We start from the raw sequence: 18,710 nt of genomic DNA on the forward strand, positions 1-18,710 counted from the left end.
AGTTATACATTGGATAGCTTTTTGGGGGGAGAAAACCAAAAGAGCTTCACAAAACCCCATTTCCATTTTGCGTTTCAATGTTCCTTTGCCTTAGTGAAATGATTGCCACAGAAAGGCAGAGCTCAGTAAATCAAAGAGGTGTTTCCCCTTGCCTCTTCTGAAAGCTGCCTGCCTGGTGGTGGCAGCTTTGCTGTAAGTGAAGATTTGTAGTTGAATTATAGCTGCAGACTTTGGTATCTGATCCTGCAGGACTTGCAGTCACTGGGAGATTCCGGAGTAAGGACTGAGCATAGAGAGCCAAGTCGTGCAGCCCTTACTAGCAGCATTATTACAGTAGCGTTCAAAGGCCTCAGCTCAGACTGGGGGCCCCGCTGTGCTATGCAGACAGGTAGCAAGAGACCAGTCCTGTCCCAAAGAGTTTCCTGGTCTAGAGAAGACAAAGAGTGGGAGAAAGTAAGGGTTATTATCCCTGGTTCATGGCTGGGGAATCTGAGAAATTAAGTGATTGGCCCAAGGTCATATGAGAAGGCTGTGGAAGAGCTAGGAATTGAACCTAGGAGTAAGATTGTTCAAGAGTCTAAGTGCCTTAGGAACACAAGTCCCAATGAATTTTGGTGAGATTTGTGAGCCTTATTCACTTAGGCACATTTAAAAATCCTGTACCAGATCTTCTCTGTCCCAGTCCAAGGCATGAAATAAAAAAGGAACTTTGAATTAGGGAAAATTCCCATTACTATCAGTTGGCTACATTATAGGCTGGATCCTGCAGTGTGCTGAGCAGTCTGTCCATCATCCTACAAGGCCCTTCACCAGAGGCTTAGCTTTCACTTGTGCTTTTAGTACTTTGCTGGGTCTGGGTCGGAATGGTCAACATCGTGTAAGATCAAGCCCCAGGAAGAGGTCATCAAACTGTGGGATGTGCTCCCTAGGAGGGTATGGAGGCATGTTCAGGGGGCGCAGTGGGCCTTGGCTAGCCCCCATGGGAGGCAGGGAGGGAGCACCATCCAGCCCACCCACAAACCCAGCTGTGCTCCAGCCCGACCATGGCCCTGCGCTCAGGGCCGGCTCCAGGCCACAGCGCGCCAAGCGTGTGCTTGGGGCGGCATGCCACAGAGGGCGCTCTGCCAGTTGCTGGGAGGGCGGCAGGCGGCTCTGGTGGACCTGCCGCTGGCGTGGCTGCGGACGGTCCGCTGGTCCCGCGGCTCTGGTGGACCTCCCGCAGACACACCTGCGGCAGCTCCACCGGAGCCGCGGGACCAGCGGACCATCCGCAGAAATGCCTGCGAGAGGTCCACCGGAGCCGCGGGACTGGCAAGTGGCAGAGTGCCCCCCGCAGCGTGCCGCCGTGCTTGGGGCAGCGAAATTACTAGAGCCAGCCCTGCCTGCGCCTGACCCCAGTCCCAGCTTCGGCATGGCTCTGCATCCAGCCAGGGGTCCAGCTGCTGGCCCCCATTCTGGCCTGGCTGTGGACCTGGCCTCAGCCTCTCTCCCCTTACCCCTGTCTATGCTCTTCAATCCCCATCCCGACCCTGAGCCATGGCCCCACTTCAGGCGCTGGCTCCAGGGGCTGTGAGTGATGCAGACAGGGGGAAGGGGACATGACTCTCAAAAGTTTGGGGACCATTGCTATAATGGTTGCTTAATGCCAAGCGGCCTGCTTCACGTTTGGGAAAGATGCAAGGAAATAGGTATTAATAGCTACGTCTCTTAAGGAGAAAGAGATTTCATGCTATGAATATGATCAGCTACACCACTGTTACCTCCTCAGGTGGCTGTCTCAGCACGAGGTGGTGTACGGCAGGGTAGATTTTCCCTAACAGCTGTCAGTGGAGCTATGCGGCTTTACAGTAGCTAATGACCAGGCCCATTGTTTAGCCTGATGTAACATAAATTACATCAATTTGAACCTTGCTGAAGAGTAGCTTGTGCTATCTCATCACAACAGGAAGATAGTGTGAACCTTTATTGCACTTCAGGGGACACCAAATCCTTTCTGATAGTGTGTGGGGAGCCGTAAAGCTGCAGTGAGTGGAACCTTTGAATGCAGTGATGGATTTGGGATGTTTTTGTTGTTACAGGAAGCACTTATCATGGCAAGCATGGATCATCCACACCTGGTGCGATTACTGGGTGTCTGCTTGAGCCCTACCATTCAGCTCGTCACTCAGCTGATGCCACATGGCTGCTTGTTGGACTATGTTCACGAACACAAGGATAACATTGGCTCGCAGCTCCTGCTGAACTGGTGTGTCCAGATAGCTAAGGTAAGGTCCTACAGTTTTTTGGATGTTTCCAGGACTAAACAAATGAACACGGTCATTTCTGAAAGTCAGCGGTACCCATTCCTATGCAGAAAACAAGAGAGGAAAATCTATTCTCCTAAGGCAATTTGGTGATCTTTGTAATTACCTCCGTGCAATAATACAATACATATTGGTGAGGTAACAATCTGACTCAGCTCCATACACAAAGCGTGTTTTTACTGTGGGGTTTTGAAAGATTTGAAGAGGAAAGGCCTCCTGTTCCCTAGATCCAAGTCCTGGCACAGAATGATTATGCAACCTCTTCTGCTGCTGCTTCAGTAAGTAAGAATGATGTCTTCAGAGTTCAGATGTGTACTTGATTGCTCAAAGAGCATCAACTGAGAGGTACGAACAGTAGACCATAAATCCAACCTTAATATACTCCTTACACAGTAGTGTGTTGTTCATGAACTTGTTGCAACAAATAAGCATGCCGTTAAACACCAACTTAGGAACCACTCTTTTAGATATCAGGTCACAATGAATGAAAAGATTTGGAAGTGTTAAGGAACTACAATGTGCAGGGTGGTATCTCTCTTGCGCATATGGCAACCAGAGGGGTATGAAGGGACTTGAGTGTGTGTGTGTGACTGACTCTGAATCAGGTGCTAACTACTTGTACAATTATTTAAAAGTAACTTTTCCACAAAAGAACAGAAAATGTTAGTAACACCCACATGAGTGCATGTTACAGATCATCCTTGCTGCCCAATCTGCAGAGGATAGGAGTCTGCTATAGCAGCTGTTAACAAGTCCTGACTCTTAGCTCAAGTTGTAGCAGCTTTAGCACTGTGGGGGCCTACATTCAATACCCAGTGTGTCACACCAGGGGGAAGTCATAACAAAAACATTGTTGTGGAGTTTGTTTGCTTTTTGTTTTAACAAGTGAATATTATGCTTATGAAAGTGAAGCACCAACGGCGTTGTCCAATGCAAGATCCAGCCCTACATTTGTATGCCAGAAAGGAAAGCTATCTGAGGGTTCAAACAGGCCCTTCTTTGCCCTCCTGCCTGTATCCTTATGTGGAGCAGAACACAAAGGCAGTCCTCTTGCCCTCTTCAAGGATTGCTCATTTTTCCAGGACTAGAGATTTCATCCTTTTTCATTGGCATTTTCAGGTACCTTAACAATGGGTGAATTTGCCTTAGTGCTAGATGTGGGAAGATAATGCAAAGAAATACCATGTAATTAATATTTAATAAATGTTTTCATGTTGCATCAAAGCTGTAGATGAGTCAGCGAGGAAGACAAATAGCCAAAAATATGTAGAGGTATGTTTAGATATGGCAGCATCCATGATGCTAATGCAGCAGAAGATGTACAGCAGGCTGGGGCCGATAACTGGGTATGTGGTATTTGAAGGGCATATCCAGAAGTGGTTTCAGCACAAGGATGGGAGAGCATATGTTTTTCTCTTGTCATCCTCTTCCTCAGCTCTCTCTCTTTTTCACCTGCTCCCCACTCTCTTGATTATTGGTGGTTATTTATGGCAAAACCCTTACTTAGTACCATACGCATAAAGATAACCTGCCTTTCTTTTCATATGCTACACTACTGCCTGGTTGTGCAGTGTATATTAAGAACATAAGAATGGCCATACTGGGTCAGACCAAAGGTCCATCCATCCTAGTATCCTGTCTACCAACAGCGGCCAATGCCAGGTGCCCCCAGAGGGAGTGAACCTAACACGTAATGATCAAGTGATATCTCTCCTGCCGTCCATCTCCACTCTCTGACAAACAGAGGCTAGGGACACCCTTCCTTACCCATCCTGGCTAATAGCCATTAATGGACTTACTGAGACCAATTCTATTACTCTGTAATAGCAAACTGGACAGTCTCTACGGAAAAGGATAAATGGACACAAATCAGATATTAGGAATGGCAATATACAAAAACCTGTAGAACTCTTCAACCTCCCTGGCCACACAATAGCAGATCTTAAGGTGGCCATCCTGCAGCAAAAAATCTTCAGGACCAGACTTCAAAGAGAAACTGCTGAGCTTCAGTTCATCTGCAAATTTGACACCATCAGCTCAGGATTAAACAAAGACTGTGAATGGTTTGCCAACTACAAAACCAGTTTCTCCTCTCTTGGTTTTCACACCTCAACTGCTAGAAGAGGGCCTCATCCTCCCTGATTGAACTAACCTCGTTATCTCTAGCCTGCTTCTTGCTTGCTTATATATACCTGCCCCTGGAAATTTCCACTACATGCATCCGACGAAATGGGTATTCACCCACGAAAGCTCATGCTCCAAAATGTCTGTTAGTCTATAAGGTGCCACAAGACTCTTTGCTGCTTGTAATAGCTATGTCGGGACAGGCTGATTCCATGCTGGAGCTGAAGCAGAACGGCAGTGATCAGTGGCAGAGGCTGCTGCCAGACACTCAGCACTTCTGAAAGGAATTCATTCAAAATTGAGGCCCCTTATTGATGGGATTGTGTGTGGATTCAGGTACTTTGTTTGAAAATTGTAGCCTAAAGCTTTTCATGTGTGTGTGTGTTGAGAGAAGGAGGTGAGGCATTACAGGGACTTAAAACTGAGCGATTAGGCTCTCCAGCACTCCAAGGAAGAGTAGACCAAATGCGTAATATTAACAGATGAACCATGAGGAAGAGGGAGGGAAATTCCCCGGAACGAAAGGTGGCCTATTAATGAGGAGAAGAAGCAAAGTTTAATTAATCCATCATTCTCCATATCACACTGGCATATGGTTAATTTTAATTTGGCCTCGTGTTACAGCATCAGGGTCATCTGCTTGGCTCCTCGCAAGGGAAACTGTTATGAGCAGCTGTTTTTCTTGAAGGGGCATATTGCTTGCTAGACATAGTTGTCCTTTTACTTCTTTGTAATCACAGCTTAATTGGATTTGCCTCCTCTTAGTTGCTTAATGTGAATCTCCCTTTATTTTGCCTGCCTTGCTTTCCGTGTGGGGATCACTATTGGTTTGCAAGAGGACTGAGAGCAGGAGACTGATACCTATTTCATGGGCATGTTCTCCATTCTGCTGGTGCTAGCTTACCAGTGCTTTTCTTTGGTACGTAGTGATGAGATGGCTTGTTTAGTTGGGAAGGTTTCCACACATGTTGAATGCTACTGCACAATGCTAGTGTGGCAAAAAAACACTGATGGATAAATCGCTGAGCGTTTAGATGCTTTCTTGAGCTCAAAGTTTCTGATTGTGCCTGGCTTTTGAGCAGAAGGTTCACTGGGCGGGGAAAGAGTCACCATCAGCACATGTGGACAAAGGTCAAGTGCAAGCAAGCCCTGAGTGTGTAATCAACATTAAGGTATCACAGAAGAGAAGAAATAGTATGTGGGATGTTCTGACCCCTATCACATGCAAATGTTGCATAGCATTATAGCTACATCAGATGGCACTCCCCAATGGAAATTCCCAGACACCTTTCCTTGCATCTCTTACGTGAGCTGGGTGTGTCTCACCAAATCAATTCTCTACCATTGATGCATCTCAATTATTCCTATTCTCAGCCTGTGGCATAAAATAGTTCAGTCTAATCTCGGTTATTAGGTTAAATACAGTGATAACTGGATGGAGATTAGTGGCTTGTGATGTGCAGGAGGTCTGAGGTAGATGGTCCCTTCTGGCTTTAGAAAAGGCTGTCCATCATTTAAAGGCAGAGTATGGACAACTGCTAGGAACCCTAACCCTAGCTACAAGAGCCCTACATATTGGAACCCTAACCCTAGCTCCAACTGCCCTACCCATAGGAACCTTAACCCTAGCTCCATGTGCCCTACCTATAGGAACCCTAACCTAGCTCCAAGTGCCCTAAACCTAGGAACCCTAACCGTAGCTCCAAGTGCCTTATCCATAGGAACCCTAACTCTAGCTCCAAATTCCCTACCTTTTGGAACCCTAACCCTAGCTCCAAGTACCCTACACATAGGAACCTTAACACTAGGGCAGGAATCCCTACCCATAGGAACCTTAACCCCAGCTCCAACTATCCTACCCAGAGGAACCCTAACCCTAGCTCCAAGTGCCCTACCCATAGGAGCCCTAAACCTAGCTCCAACTGCCCTACCCATAGGAACCCTAACCCTAGGGTGGGAATCCCTACCCATAGGAACCCTAACCCCAGCTCCAACTATCCTACCCAGAGGAACCCTAACCCTAGCTCCAAGTAACCTACCCTTTGGAACCCTAACCCTAGCTCCAAGTGCCCTACCCATAGGAACCCTAACCCTAGGGCGGAAATCCCTACCTATAGGAGCCATAACCCTCGATCGAAGTACCCTACTCATAGGAGCCTAAACCTAGCTCCAACTGTCCTACCCCTAGGAACCCTAACTCTAGCTCCAAGTGCCCTACACATAGGAACCCTAACCTAGATCCAAGTGACCTACCCATAGGAGCCCTAACACTAGTGCGGAAATCCCTACTAATTGGAACCCTAACCCTAGCTCAGAGTGCCCTACCCATTGGAAGCCTAACCATAGCTCCAAGTGTCCTACCCATAGGAAGCCTACCCTTGGGCAGGAATCCCTACCGATAGGATCCCTAACCCTAGCTCCAAGTACCCTACCCATAGGAACCATAACCCTAGCTCCAACTGCCCTATCCATAGCAACCCTAACCCTAGGGCGGGAATCCGTATTGATAGGAACCCTAACTGTGGCTCCAAGTTCTCTACCCATAGGAACCCCTAACCCTAGCTCCAAATGCCCTAATCAGTGGAACCCTAACCTTCTGTGGGAATCCCTACCCATTGGAACCCTAACCCTAGGGCGTAAATCCCTACCCATAGGAACCCGAACCCTAGCTTCCAGTGCCCTAACCATAGGAACCCCAAGCCTAGCTCTAAGTGCTATCCCTATCCTAACCATAGGTGCCCTAACCATAGGAACCCTAACCCTAGCTCCAAATGCCCTAATCAGTGGAACCCTAACCTTCTGTGGGAATCCCTACCCATTGGAACCCTAACCCTAGGGCGTGAATCCCTATCCATTGGAACCCTAACCCTAGCTCCAAGTGCCCTACCTATACAAACTCTAACCGTAGGCCGGGAATACCTACCCATAGGAACCCTAACCCTAGTTTCAAGTTCACTAGCGATAGGAACCCTAACCCTAGATTCAAGTGCCCTACCCATAGTAATCCAAACCCTGGCTACAAGTACCCTACCCATAGGAACCTTAACCCTAACTCCAAGTACCCTACCCATAGAAACCCTAACCCTAGCTCCAAGTGCCCTAGCCATAGGAACTCTAACCCTAGCTCCAAGTTCCCACCCATAGGAACCCTAACTCTAGGCCAGGAATCCCTACCCATAGGAGTCCTAATCCGAGCTTCAAGTTCCCTAGCAATAGGAACCTTAACCCTAGATTCATGTGCCCTACCCATAGTAACCCAAACCCTGGCTACAAGTACCTACCCATAGGAACCTTAACCCTAGCTCGAAGTGCCCTACCCATTGGAACCCTAACCCTAGCTACAGGTGCCTTTCCCATTAGAAACCTAACCCTAGCTCCAAGTGCCCTTCACATAGAACCCAAACCCTAGGACGAGAATACCTATCCATATGAACCCTAACTCTGGCTCCAAGTGCCCTGCCCATAGGAACCTTAACCCTAGCTCAAAATGCCCTATCAAGAGGAACCCTAACCCTAGCTCTAAGTGACCTACACATAGGACACAGAACCCTAGGGAGCGAATCCCTACCCATAGAAACCCTAACCCTAGATCCAAGTGCCCTACCCAAAGGAAACCAACCCTAGGGCAAGAATCCCTACCCATTGGAACCCAGACCCTAGCTCCACGTACTCTACCCAAAGGAACCTTAACCCTAACTCCAAGAACCCTACCCACAGGAACACTAAATCTAGCTCCAAGTGCCCTAGTCAAAGTAATCCTAAACCTAGCTCCAAGTGCCCTACCTATGGGAACCCTAACACTAGTGCGGAAATCCCTCCCGATAGGAACCTTAACCCTATGGCGGGAATCCCTACCCATGGGAACCCTAACCCTAGCTCTAAGTGCCCTACCCATAGGAACCCTAACCCTAGGGAGGGAATCCCTACACATAGGAACCCTAACCGTAGGGAGGGATTCCCTACCCATGGGATCACTAACCCTAGCTGCAAGTTCCCTACCCATGGGAACCCTAACCTTAGCTCCAAGTGCCCTCCCCATCGAAACCTGAAACCTATGGAGGGAATCCCTATCCATAAAAACTCTAACCATAGCTAAAAGTGCGCTATTCATAGAAACCCTAACCCTAGCTCCAAGTGACATACCTATAGAAACCCTAACCCTAGGCAGGGAATCCCTACCCATAGTGACACTAACCCTAACTTGAAGTGCCCTACCCATAGAACCCTAACCCTAGGTCGAGAATCCCTACCTATGGGAACGGTAACCCTTGCTAAATGTGCCCTACCCACAGGAACCCTAACCTTAGCTCCAAGTGTCCTACCCATAGAAACTTCAACCACACGGACAGCAATCCTTACCATTCGAAACCTAACCCTAGAGCAGGAATCAATATCCATAGGAACCCTAACCCTAGCTCCAAGTGCCCTACCCATAGGAACTCTGACCCTTGCTCCAAGTGCCCTAACCATAGGAACCCTAAACCTAGCTCCAATTGGCCTACCCATAGGAACCCTAACTCTAGGGCACTTGGATTTAGAGTTTGTGTTCCTATGGGTAGGGATTCCTGCCCTACGGTTAGGGCTTCTATGGCACTTGGCACTCTAGGGCACTTGGAGCTAGGGTTAGGGTTCCTATGGGTAGGGCACTTGGAGCTAGGGTTAGGGTTCCAATAGCTAGGGCACTTGGGGCTAGGAATAGGGTTCCTTAGGGTAGTGATTCCAGCCCTAGGTTTAGGATTGCTATGGTAGGGCACTTGGAGCTAGGGTTAGAGTTCCTATGGATAGGGCACTAGGAGCTCGGGTTAGAGTTCCTATGGTTATGGCAGTTGGAACTAGAGTTATGGTTAGTATGGGTAGAGCACTTGGAGCTAGGGTTAGGGTTCCAATGGTTAGGGATTCCCTCCCTGCGGTAAGGGTTTCTATGGGTAGGACACTTGGAGCTATGGTTAGGGTTCCTATAGGTAGGGCAATTGGAGCTAGGTTTTGGGTTCATATGAGTATGAGTATTTTGGGTCAAAATTCAAAATGATCTGGACAAATTGGAGAAATGGTCTGAGGTAAACAGGATGAAGTTCAATAAAGATTAATGCAAAGTGCTCCACTTAGGAAGGAACAGTCAGTTTCACACATACAGAATGGGAAGAGACTGTCTAGGAAGGAGTATGGCAGAAAGAGATCTAGGGGTCACAGTGGACCACAAGCATAGTGGGCCACAAGTGTGATACTGTTACAAAAAAAGCAAACGTGATTCTGGGATGCATTAACAGGTGTGTTGTAAACAAGACACGAGAAGTCATTCTTCCGCTTTACTCTGCGCTGGTTAGGCTTCAACTGGAGTATTGTGTCCAGTTCTGGGCACCGCATTTCAAGAAAAATGTGGAGAAATTGGAGAGGGTCCAGAGAAGAGCAACAAGAATGATTAAAGGTCTTGAGAACATGACCTATGAAGGAAGGCTGAAACAATTGGGTTTGTTTAGTTTGGAAAAGAGAAGACTGAGAGGGGACATGATAGCAGTTTTCAGGTATCTAAAAGGGTGTCATCAGGAGAAGGGAGAAAACTTGTTCACCTTAGCCTCCAGTGATAGAACAAGAAGCAACGGGCTTAAACTGCAGCAAGGGAGATTTAGGTTGGACATTAGGAAAAAGTTCCTAACTGTCAGTGTAGTTAAACACTGGAATAGATTGCCTAGGGAAGTTGTGGAATCTCCATCTCTGGAGATATGTAAGGATAGGTTAGATAAATGTCTATTAGGGATGGTCTAGACAGTATTTGGTCCTGCCATGAGGGCAGGGGACTGGACTTGATGACTTCTCGAGGTCCCTTCCAGTCCTATAGTCTACAAGTCTACGAGTCTATGAGTAGGGATTCCCGCCCTAGGATTAGGGTGACTATGGGTAGGGCACTTGGAGCTAGGGTTAGAGTTCCTATAGATAGGGATTCCCTCCCAAAGGTTGGGGTTCCTATGGTAGGGCACTTGGAACTAGGGTGAGATTTCCCATGTGTACGGCACTTAGAGCTAGAGTTACAGTTCCTATGGGTAGGACACTTCGAGCTAGGGTTAGGGTTCCTATGGATAGGGATTTCCTCCCTAGGGTTTGGGATACTCTGGGTAGGGCACTTGGAGCTAGGGTTAGAATTCCCATGGGTAGAGATTCCATACCTACGGTAAGGGTGGGTGGGCATTACCTTCCTAGGGTTAGGGTTCCTATGGGTAGGAATTCCCACCCTAGGGTTAGGGTTCCTATGGGTAGGGCACTTGGAGCTAGGGTTAGGATTCCTATGGGTAGAGCATTTGAAGCTAGAGTTAGGGTTCCCATAGGTAGGGCACTTGGAGCTAGGCTTAGGGTTCCTATGTGTAGGGTTTCCCGTTGAGGGTTAGAGTTCCTATAGGTAAGATAGTTGTAGCTAGGGTTAGAGTTATTATGGATAGAGATTTCAGCCCCAGAGTTAGGGTTCCTATGGGTAGGGCACTTGGAGCTAGGGTCAGGGTTCCTATGGGTAGGCTTTCCCATCCTAGATTTAAGGTTCCTATGAATAGGGCACTTGGAGCTAGGTTTAGGGATCCTATGGGTAGGGCACTTGGAGCTAGGGTTAGGTTTCCTATGGATAGGGATTCCCACCCTAGGGTTAGGGTTACTATAGGTAGGGCACTTGGAGCGAGAATTGGGGTTCCTATGGGTAGGGTAGTTGGAGCTAGGGTTTGGGTTCCTATGGGTAGGGTGCTTGGAGCTAGGGTTAGAGTTCCTATGAGTAAGGTACTTGGATCTAGGGTTAAGGATCCTATGGTGGGTATTCCCACCCTAGGGTTTGGGTTCCTAAGGTTTGGGCACATGAAGTGAGAGTTAAGGTTCCTATGGGTAGGGCACTTGGAGCTAGCATTAGGGTTCCTATGGGTAAGGATTCACGCCCTAGGGTTAGGGTTCCTATGGGTAGGGATTACCGCACTAGGGATAGGGTTCCTCCGGGTAGGAAACTTCGAGCCAGGGTTAGGGTTCCTTTGGGTAGGGTATTTGGAGCTAGGGTTAGGGTTCCTATGTGTAGGACACTTGGAACTAGGCTTAGGGTTCCTATATGTGGGGCACCTGGAGCTAGTGTTAGGCTTCCAATTGGTAGGGCACTTGGAAATAGGGTTAGGGTTCTTATGTGTGGGGCACTTGGACCTTAGGGTTAGGGTTTCTCTCGGTAGGGCACTTGGAGCTAGAGTTAGAGTTCCTATGGGTCAGGCACTTGAAGCTAGGGTTAGGGTTCCTATTGGTAGGGCACTTGGTGCTAGGATTAGAGTTTCTATGGTTAGGGCACTTTGAACTAGGGTTAGGGTTCTATAGGTAGGGCACTTGTAGAGAGGGTTAATGGTCCTATGGGTAGGGATTCCCGCCCTAGGGTTAGGATTCCTATGGATAGGGCACTTGGAGCTAGGGTTCCGGTTCCTATAGGTAAGGCACTCGGAGGTATGGTTAGAGTTCCTATGGGTAGGGATTCCCGCCCTAGTGTTAGGGTTCCTATGATTATGGCACTTAGAGCTCGAATTAAGGTTTCTATGGGTAGGGATTCCAGCCCCAATTTTAGAGTTCCTATGGGTAGGGCACTTGGAGGTAGGGTTAGGGTTCCTATGGATAGGGATTGCCACCCTAGGGTTAGGGTTACTATGAGTAGGTCACTTTCAGCTAGGGTTAGGGTTCCAATGGATAGGTCACTTGGAGTTAGGGTTAGGGTTACTGTGTGTAGCGCACTTGGAGCTAGGGTTAACGTTCCTATTGGTAGAGCACTTGGAGCTAGGGTTAGGGTTCCTATTGGTAGGACACTTCGATCTAAGGTTAAGGTTCCTATGGGTAGGGATTCCTGCCCTAGAGTTAGGGTTCCTATTGGTAGGGCACTTGCAACCAGGGTTAAGGTTCCTCTGGGTAGATATTCCCGTCCTAGTGTTAGGGTTCATATGGGCAGCGCACATGGAGCTAGGGTTAAGGCTCCTATTGATAGGGCACTAGAAGCTACGGTTAGGTTTCCTATGGGTAGGGCACTTGGAACTAGTGTTAGGGTTCCTATTGATAGGCATTTCATCCCTAGGGTTAGGGTCCTTTTGGGTGGGGCAGTTTGAGCTAGAGTTAGGGTTTCTATGGGTAGGGCACTTGGAACTAGGTTAATGTTCGTTTGGGAGGGGCGCTTGGAACTAGGGTTAGGGTTCTAAAGGCAGGGCACTTGGAGAGAGGTTTAGTGTTCCTATGGGTAGGGATTCCCGCCCTAGGGTTAGGATTCCTATGGATAGGATACTTGGAGCTAGGGTTCCGGTTCGTATGGGCAGGGCACTTAGAGGTAGAGTTAGAGTTCTCATGGGTAGGAAATCCTCCCTAGTTTTAGGGTTCCTATGAGTAGTGCACTTTGAGCTAGAGTTATGGTTGCTATGGATAGTGCACTGGGAGCTAGGGTTAGGGATCCTATGTGTAGAGCACTTGGGGCTAGGGTTTCTGGTTCCTATGGGTAGGGATTCCCGCCGTAGGGTTAGGGTTCTTATGGGAAGGGCACTTCGAATTACGTTTAGGGTTCCTTTGGGAGGAGCACTTGGAACTAGGGTTAAGGTCCCTATGGTTGGGGTACTTGGAGCATGGGTTAGGGTTCCTATGAGTAGAGCCCTTGAAGCTCGGGTCAGAGTTAATATGGGTAGGGCACTTGGAGCTAGGGTTAGGCTTCCTATGGATAGGGCACTTGGAGCTAGGGTTAGGGTTCCTATGGGTAGGGCTCTTGCAAACAGGGTTAGGGTTCCTCTGCGTAGGGCACTTTGAGCTAGCGTTAGGGTTCCTAAGGATAGATCACTTGGAATTAGAATTAAGGTTACTATGGTTAGTACACTTGGAGCTAGGGTTAGAGTTCCTAAGTGTAGGGCACTTGGAGCTAGAATTAGGGTTCCTATGATTAGGGAACTTTGAGCTAGTGTTAAGGTTCCTATGGATAGGGTTTCCAACCCTAGGGTTAGGGTTCCTATGGGTAGTGCACTTGGAGCTATGGTTAGAGTTCCTATGGGTAGGGATTCCAACCCCAGGTTTAGGTTTCTATGGGTAGAGTACTTGGAGCTAGAATTAGAGTTCCTATGGGTAGGGCAGTTGGAGCTTGGGCTAGGGTTCCTATGGGTAGGAATTCCCACACTACGACGAGGGTTCCTATGGCTAGGGATTCCCGCCCTAGGGTTAGGGTTCCTATGGGTAGTGCACTTGGAGCTATGGTTAGGGTTCCTATGGGTAGGGATTCCAACCCCAGGTTTAGGTTTCTATGGGTAGAGTACTTGGAGCTAGAGTTAGAGTTCCTATGGGTAGGGCACTTGGAGCTTGGGCTAGGGTTCCGATGGGTAGGAATTCCCACATTACGACGAGGGTTCCTATGGCTAGAGATTCCCGCCCTAGGGTTAGGGTTCCTATGGGTAGAACCCTTGCAACCAGTTTTAGGGATCCTCTGGGAAGAAATTCCGGTCCTAGAATTAGGATTCGTATGGGAAGAGCGCTTGGAGCTAGGGTTAAGGCTCCTATGGTTAGAGAGCTTGAATCTAGGGTTAGAGTTCCTATGGGTAAGTCACTTGGAGGTAGGATTAGGGTTCTTATGGGTATGGAACTTGGAGCTAGAGTTAGGTTTCCTATGAGTAGGGCTCTTGGAGCTAGGGTTAATGTTCCTATGATTATGGCACTTGGAGCTAGACTTAGGGTTTCTATTCTAGGGATTCCAGCCCGAAGATTAGGGTTCCTATGGGTAGGTCACTTGGAGCTAGGGTTAGGGTTCCTGTGGGTGGAAATTCTTGCCCTAGGGTTAAGATTCCTATGGATAGGTCACTTGGAACTAGGGTTAAGGTTCCTATGGGTAGGGCACTTCGAGCTAGGATTAAGGTTCCTATGGGTAGGTCACTTGGAACTAGGGTTAAGGTTCCTATGGGTAGGGCATTTGGAGCTAGGGTTAAGGTTCCTATGGGTAGAGATTCCCTCCCTAGGGTGAGAGTTCCTAAGGGTAGTGCACTTGCAGCTAGGGTTAGGATTCCTATGGGTAGGGCACTTGGAGCTAGGGTTAGAATTCCTGTGATTAGGGCACTTTGAGCTAAAGTTAGGGTTCATATGGGTAGAGCACTTGGAGCTAGGGTTAGAATTCCTCTTCTTAGGGCACTTGGAGCTAGGTTTAGGGTTCCTATGGGTAGGGATTCCCACCCTAGGATTAGGGTTCCTATGGGTAGGAATTTGGAACTAGAGTTAAGGTCCTATGGGTAGAGCACTTGGAGCTACCGTTACAGTTCCTATGGGTAGAGCACTTGGAGCTACCGTTACAGTTCCTATGGGTAGAGCACTTGGAGCTACCGTTACAGTTCCTATGGGTAGAGCACTTGGAGCTACGGTTACAGTTCCTATGGGTAGAGCACTTGGAGCTAGGGTTAAGGTTCCTATGGGTAGGGCACTTTTAGCTGGGGTTAGAGTTCTTATGGGGAGGGAACTTCAAGCTAGGTTTAGGGTTCTTATGGATAGGGATTCCTGCCCTAATGTTAGGGTTCTATGAGTAGGGCACTTGAAGCTAGGGCTAAGGTTCATATGGCTAGTGGACTTGGAGCTAGGGTTAGGGTTCCTATGGATAGGCACCTGGAGCTAGGTTTAAAGTTCCTATGGGTAGGGATTTACGCCCTAGGGTTAGGGTTCCTATGGGTCGTGCGCTTGTAGCCAGGGTTAGAGTTCCTATGGGTAGGGCACTTAGAGCTAGGGTTAGACTTCCTATGGGTAGGGCACTTGAAGCTAGGGTTAGAGTTCCTATGGGTAGGGCACTTAGAGCTAGGGTTAGACTTCCTATGGGTAGGGCACTTGAAGCTAGGGTTAGAGTTCCTATTTGTAGGGCTCTTGGAGCTAGGGTTACATTTCCTAGGGTAGCTATTCTGTCCCTAGGGTTCAGGTTCCTATGGGTAGGGCACTTGCAGCTAGGGTTAAGGTTCCTATGTGTAGAGATTCCCTCCCTAGGAGTAGGGTTCCTATGGATAGAGCACTTGGAGCTGTGGTTCGTTTTCCTACGGGTAGGGCACTTGGAGATAGGGTTAAGGTTCTATGGGTAGGGGAATTATAGCTAGGGTTACTGTTCCTATGGGTCGGGATGCCTGCCCTAGGGTTACTATGGGTTGGTCATTTGGAACTAGGTATAAGGTACCTATGTTAGAGCACTTGGAGCTACGGTTAGGGTCCTGTGAGTAGGGCACTTTTAGCTAGAGTTAGGGTTCATATGGGTAGGGCACTTGGAGCTATGGTTAGAGTTCCTCTGCTTAGTGCACTTGGAGCAAGGTTTAGGGTTCTTATGGGCAGGGATTCCTGCTCTAGGATTAGTGTTCCTATTGGTAGATCTTTTGGAACAAGGGTTAAGTTTCCTATGAGTAGGGATTCACACCCTAGGGTTAGGGTTCCTATTAGTTGTGCACTTGCAGCCAGGGTTAGCGTTCCTATGGGTAGGGCACTTGAAGCTAGTGTCTGAGTTCCTATTTGTAGGGCTCTTGGAGCGAGGGTTTGAGTTCCTATTTGTAGGGCTCTTGGAGCGAGGGTTAGGTTTCCTATGGATTGGGATTTCCTTCCTAGGGCGATGGTTCTTATGGATAGTGCACTTGGAGCTAGGGTTAGAGTTCCTCTGCTTGGGGAACTTGGAACTAGGTATAGGATTCCTATGCTTAGGAATTCCCACTCTCGTATTAGGATTACTATGGGTTGGTCATTTGGAACTAGTTTTAAGGTACCTATGGATAGAGCACTTGAAGCTATGGTTAGGGTTCCTATGTCTAGGTTACTTGAAGCTAGGGTTAGGGTTCCTCTGATTAAGGCACTTGGAGCTAGGGTTACAGTTCCTATGGGTATTGCATTTGGTGCTAGGGTTAAGGGTCCTATGGATAGGTATTCCCGCCCTAGTGTCAGGTTTCCTATGGGCAGAGCACTTGGAGCTGGGGTTAGGGTTCCTATGGGTAGGGCACTTTTAGCTAGGTTTAGAGTTCCTATGGGTAGGGAACTTCGAACTAGGGTTAGGGTTCCTATGAGTAGGGCACTTTGAGCTAGGGTTAGGGTTCCTATCGGTAGGGCACTTTTAGCTAGGGTTAGGGTTACTATGGGTAGGGCACTTGGAGCTAAGGTTTGGGTTCCTAAAGGTATGGATTGCCACCCTAGGGTTAGGGTTCCTGTGTATAGAGATTTCCACCCTAGGATTAGGGTTCCTATGGGTAGGGCACTTGAAGCTAGGGTTAGAGTTCCTATTGGTAGGGCACTTAGAGCTAGGGTTAGACTTCCTATGGGTAGGGCACTTGAAGCTAGGGTTAGAGTTCCTATTTGTAGGGCTCTTGGAGCTAGGGTTACATTTCCTAGGGTAGCTATTCTGTCCCTAGGGTTCAGGTTCCTATGGGTAGGGCACTTGCAGCTAGGGTTAAGGTTCCTATGTGTAGAGATTCCCTCCCTAGGATTAGGGTTCCTATGGATACAGCACTTGGATCTGTGGTTCGTTTTCCTACGGGTAGGGCACTTGGAGATAGGGTTAGAGTTCCTATGTGTGGGCACTTGGAGCTAGAGTTAAGGTTTCTCTTGGTAGGGCACTTGGAGCTAGGGTTAGGGTTTGTATGGGTAGGGGAGTTATAGCTAGGGTTACTGTTCCTATGGGTTGGGACGCCTGCCCTAGGGTTAAGGTTCCTATGAGTAGGGCACTTTGAGCTAGGTTCAGGGTTCCTATGGGTAGGGCACGTGAAGCTAGGGTTAGAGTTCCTCTCCTTAGGGCTCATGGAGCTAGGTTTAAGGTTCCTATGGATAGGAATTCCCACCCTAGTATTAGGATTACTATGGGTTGGTCATTTGGAACTAGGTATAAGGTACCTATGGTAGAGCACTTGGAGCTACGGTTAGGGTCCTGTGAGTAGGGCACTTTTAGCTAGAGTTAGGGTTCATATGGGTAGGGCACTTGGAGCTATGGTTAGAGTTCCTCTGCTTAGTGCACTTGGAGCAAGGTTTAGGGTTCCTATGGGCAGGGATTCCTGCTCTAGGATTAGTGTTCCTATTGGTAGATCTTTTGGAACAAGGGTTAAGTTTCCTATGAGTAGGGATTCACACCCTAGGGTTAGGGTTCCTATTAGTTGTGCACTTGCAGCCAGGGTTAGCGTTCCTATGGGTAGGGCACTTGAAGCTAGTGTCTGAGTTCCTATTTGTAGGGCTCTTGGAGCGAGGGTTTGAGTTCCTATTTGTAGGGCTCTTGGAGCGAGGGTTAGGTTTCCTATGGATTGGGATTTCCTTCCTAGGGCGATGGTTCTTATGGATAGTGCACTTGGAGCTAGGGTTAGAGTTCCTCTGCTTGGGGAACTTGGAACTAGGTATAGGATTCCTATGCTTAGGAATTCCCACTCTCGTATTAGGATTACTATGGGTTGGTCATTTGGAACTAGTTTTAAGGTACCTATGGATAGAGCACTTGAAGCTATGGTTAGGGTTCCTATGTCTAGGTTACTTGAAGCTAGGGTTAGGGTTCCTCTGATTAAGGCACTTGGAGCTAGGGTTACGGTTCCTATGGGTATTGCATTTGGAGCTAGGGTTAAGGGTCCTATGGATAGGTATTCCCGCCCTAGTGTCAGGTTTCCTATGGGCAGAGCACTTGGAGCTGGGGTTAGGGTTCCTATGGGTAGGGCACTTTTAGCTAGGTTTAGAGTTCCTATGGGTAGGGAACTTCGAACTAGGGTTAGGGTTCCTATGAGTAGGGCACTTTGAGCTAGGGTTAGGGTTCCTATCGGTAGGGCACTTTTAGCTAGGGTTAGGGTTACTATGGGTAGGGCACTTGGAGCTAAGGTTTGGGTTCCTAAGGGTATGGATTGCCACCCTAGGGTTAGGGTTCCTGTGTATAGAGATTTCCACCCTTGGATTAGGGTTCCTATGGGTAGGGCACTTGGATCTAGGGTTAGGGTTCCTATGGGTAGGGCATTTGGAGTTAGGGTTAAGGTTCCTATGGGTAGGGAGTCGCACCCTAGGGTTAGGGTTCCTATGGGTAGGGCACTTGGAGCTAGGGTTAGGGCTGCTATGTGTAGGGTTTTCCACCCCAGAGTTAGTGTTCCTATGGGAAATACACTTGGAGCTAGAGTTAGGGTTCCTATGGGTAGCGATTCCCGTCCTAGAGTTAGGGTTCCTATGGGTAGGGCACTTGGAGTTAGGGTTAGACATTCTATGTTTAGGGCACTTGGAACTAAGGTTAGAGTTCCTATGGGTAGGGCACTTGAAGTTAGGGTTAGGGTTCCTATGGATAGGGCACCTGGAGCTAGGGTTAGGGTTCCT

General features: G+C 48.3%; 1 protein-coding gene across 6 annotated transcripts in view; it reads left to right on the forward strand.

Moving 5' to 3' along the window:
• ERBB4 (erb-b2 receptor tyrosine kinase 4) overlaps positions 1–18,710 on the forward strand; it is a 1,018,488-nt gene that overhangs the window by 851,705 nt on the left and 148,073 nt on the right. For all 6 annotated transcript variants that reach the window (XM_050916103.1, XM_050916105.1, XM_050916107.1 and 3 more), the window contains one exon: positions 2,079–2,264. In XM_050916103.1, coding sequence (XP_050772060.1) covers positions 2,079–2,264 — 186 coding nt within the window. The remainder of the gene's footprint in view (positions 1–2,078; positions 2,265–18,710) is intronic.

The sequence above is a fragment of the Gopherus flavomarginatus genome, chromosome 10 (genome assembly GCF_025201925.1).
Source record: "Gopherus flavomarginatus isolate rGopFla2 chromosome 10, rGopFla2.mat.asm, whole genome shotgun sequence".
NCBI classification, from domain to species: domain Eukaryota; kingdom Metazoa; phylum Chordata; order Testudines; family Testudinidae; genus Gopherus; species Gopherus flavomarginatus.